General features: G+C 48.3%; 1 protein-coding gene across 1 annotated transcript; it reads right to left on the minus strand.

The window, feature by feature from the left end:
* Positions 1 to 926: 926 nt before the first annotated feature.
* Positions 927 to 2,117, minus strand: GPR84 (G protein-coupled receptor 84). Its single transcript, XM_003790459.2, has one exon. It carries the CDS (start codon positions 2,115 to 2,117, stop codon positions 927 to 929), a length of 1,191 nt encoding a protein of 396 aa, XP_003790507.1.
* Between the last annotated feature and the right edge of the window lie 1,464 nt (positions 2,118 to 3,581).

A 3,581-nucleotide genomic window follows, 5' to 3' on the forward strand; every position in this document is an offset into this window, starting at 1 on the left:
ACCTTCCATAATGCCTGGCTAAGTTCACTGCAATCTTTTTTTGAGACAGAGCCTCAAGCTGTCCCCCTGGGTAGAGTGCCATGGCTTCACTGCTCACAGCAACCTCCAACTCCTGGGCTCAAGTGAGTCTCCTGCCTCAGCCTCCCAAGTAGCTGGGACCACAGGCGCCCGCCACAACGCCCGGCTATTTTTTGGTTGCAGCCATTATTGTTGTTTGGCGGGCCTGGGCTGGATTCGAACCCTCCACCTTAGGTGTATGTGGCTGGCGCCTTAGCCACTTGAGCCACAGGCGCCGAGCCAGTTCACTGCAATCTTAAACTCCTGGGTTCAAGCAATGGTCCTGCCTCAGCCTCCCATGTAGCTGGGACTACATGTGTACACCACTGCACCTAGCTAATTTTTCTATTATTTTAGAGATGAGGTTCTTGCTCTTGCTCAGGCTGTATAAAACTTTTTTGGGCTGAATAAATGTGTTTGCAAAGATGGGGGATCCTGGCAGCAGTGCTTAGGGGAAGGGGTCATTTCTCAGAAGTTAAAAAGGCTAATCTTCTTAAGTCACTTCGTATGTTTTATAACCTAGCTGAAGGCTATCTCCCAAGCCAGCTGCTTCTTGACCCTGCTCTGACATAGGTCCCCCCAAATCCTCAGCGGTTAGGTTCCAGCACCAAACCAACCCTAGTCTATTTCTTTCTTCCCCAGAGACCACACCTGAGCATTTAAAGCATAGAATTCATTTATTAATAATCAATAATACTCCTTGGAAAGCCAAGGGCTGATACATTGATTAAAGGATGAACACACTTGGTTTGGGGCTGGGGAGAGGTTGTCTTTGAAAATGCCCACAAGTCTTTCTTTCACCTATTTTCCTGTCAACTGGCCACTTCGGTTCTGGAGGGAACAGTTCTGGATTAATTAAAGACATAGTTCTAACGAAACCTATGGAAACTCTGGGGCCCTCGTTTTAAGAGGGAGCTGTATGCTTGGCGGAATTGGCGGTTCATGGCTGCATAGAGCACAGGGTTGATGCAACCATTGAGCCAGGTGAGGTTGGCAGCAAGCATGTGAACCACTCGGGGAGCCTGAACCTTGGTGTCCAGGATGTTGAGTAGCAAGAAGGGTATGTAGCTTAGGGCAAAGCAGAGGAAGACAGCAAAACACATCCGAGTAACCTTCCCAAACTCTGAGGAGGAGTCCTGAACTCTTTGGGCTCCTTTAGTGGGCCGGGCTTTGGAAGGTGCTTCTGGAGGGTTTTTCTCTGCCTTCTGCTTAGCTACTTTGCTGTTTCTCTGGTCTTCCACTTCTGATGAGTCTCCTTCCAGGGTCTGGGTGGTGGCGGCACTGACTGGCTCAGATGAAGTTCCCTCACTGGGTCCTCCTGATGCCAGCCTGCTGTCCAGCTCCTGGAAATGACCAGGCATGGCCTTGTCCATCCCAGCCACATGGTTGGAGCGAATGCTTGCCTGTCTCAGCTTGTATTGCTCCAGTGCCTGTGCTGCTCGTCTCACCTGGCGGTGGATGAGGCAGTAGAAGACGCCAACGCTGCTGAGCCCAAGCACAAAGTAGATGCCCATGAGGATGGTGGTGTAAGGCTGACCCCGGATGCGGTCAAAGCTGCAGGTGCAAACTACAGGTACTAAGATATAGATAGGCCAGAGTGGGGCAAAGCTGGCTATACCTACAACCCAGGTGCTCACCAGTGCCAGCACTATCCCCTTTTCACTGAAAACTCGGGGAAAAAGCTTAGGGTGGGCAATGAGGAGGTAGCGTCCCAGTGCAATGAGGCAGAGGGTGAGGATGGAGACAGAATTGGAAGCAAAAAGGAGGAGTCCAAATATCCTGCAGAAGGTGGCACCAGTGCGCCAGTGCAGGTGGAGGTAGGTGTCCACAGAGAAGGGCTGGAGAAGGGTACAGTAGAGCAGATCAGCCAGTGTGAGGTTGGCGATGAGCAGGTTGAATCGGGTACGGAGCTTGGGCTGGATGGCCAAGGCTAGTAGGGTGAGCACATTGCCCACGGTGCCTGTCACAGACACCACCACTCCCCAGCTAACCGCCACATAACGATAGCCTAGCACAGACTCGTGGTAGCAGGAGAAGTTGGCATGGGAAGTGTTCCACATGATGGAAGCTGAAAAGGCAAGGGGTAGAAGAGGAAGAAGGAATTAGAAGCTGGCCATCAACTTAGCTTTCTTGAATATCTCTGGGCCTTGGGCCATCTGAATTACTTCCAGAGTTGCCCTTCGTTCGTTTGTTCCTAGGCCTCTTCATCCCAAGATCCTCAACTCTCTCCTTAGGTTCTTTTAATCCTTTCCCATTCTCAAAGATTTTACCAAGTTCTTATCTAAATATCTCTTAGTTTCTGTTTTCCCCTAACTCCAGGCCTCTTCAATACCCACCCAGATGCTCTTAGTAAATGCAGTGCTCACCAACCTTTCTAATTCCACCCTATCCCCAAAGACCTCCAGAGTTTTCTGTCCGTAGTCAAGATACTGCTCTAGGTCCTGCTACTCTTCTCCCCGGTATACACATAGAGGCTTTTTTTTTTTTTCTTTTTACCACCTGGGAGATGAGGAAACTGAAAAGGTAAAAGTATACTCACCATAAAAGTACTTATCTGAGTCTCTCAGCCTTCAATTCTCTTTCCTGTGGAAGAAGTTAGACTCACCCCAAAAGCAATCCTTTCTGGTGGCCAGTCAGGCTTTAAGCACGTATCCTATTATAGCAGACTGAAAGAAAAAGAAACTCCCCAATTACCCAACCTCAGCCACTTCCTTCCCCACCTCCGGTCCTAGCATTTGGCTTTGGCTAGTGAAATCTGGACTTGTTGAAATTCCCGTACTACTTACCCCAGAGTCATCTCACTCTTACCTTTCTCTTTCCTGAGAAAGACCCAAGCTGTTTCCTTCCCCTCTTTGCACCACAGAACACTTATAAGATCAATGCCAAGAATTATTAGGACATAGAGACAGATCATCAGAAGATCTAGGCCACTTTTCAAGGGGCCAAAAGATAAGACTAAATTCTAGGAGTTACCTGAGGCACCCCAGAAGCCTTGAGTTTGCTTTGAAGAAACTCTGCCTTTCTTCTTTCAGGGCCTTAGAGAGATAAGCCACTAGGTTGGCTATTATTTCCCTTGTAAGGAAACCAAGGTTCAGAGGGGGTGACTTGCTTAAGGTCACACAGCTAGTAAGACAGAGCTGGGATTCCCAAACAATCTAGCCATTTGCAATTTTTCGTCTTCTTTTTCTGTTTTTTTTTTTTTTGAGACAGAGTCTCATTCGGTCATTTGGGGTAGAGTGCTATTGGTGTCATAGCTCACAGCAACCTCAAACTCTTGGGCTCAAGTGAACCTCTGGTCTCAGCCTACTGAGTATCTGGGACTATAGGCTCCCACTGTGATGCCCAACTAGTTTTTCTATTTTTTTTAAGTAGAGATGTGGTCTCACTTTGGTTGGTTTGGTCTGGAACTCCTGAGCTTAGATGATCTACATGCTACTCCTCTCAGATTGCTAGGATTACAGGTGTGAGCTACCGTACCTGGCCCCATTTGCTATTCTTGAGCTGTTTGTCCTTTTTTTTTTTTT

The sequence above is a fragment of the Otolemur garnettii genome, unplaced genomic scaffold (genome assembly GCF_000181295.1).
Source record: "Otolemur garnettii isolate 467f Iridium unplaced genomic scaffold, OtoGar3 scaffold00043, whole genome shotgun sequence".
Classification (NCBI taxonomy): Eukaryota; Metazoa; Chordata; class Mammalia; order Primates; family Galagidae; genus Otolemur; species Otolemur garnettii.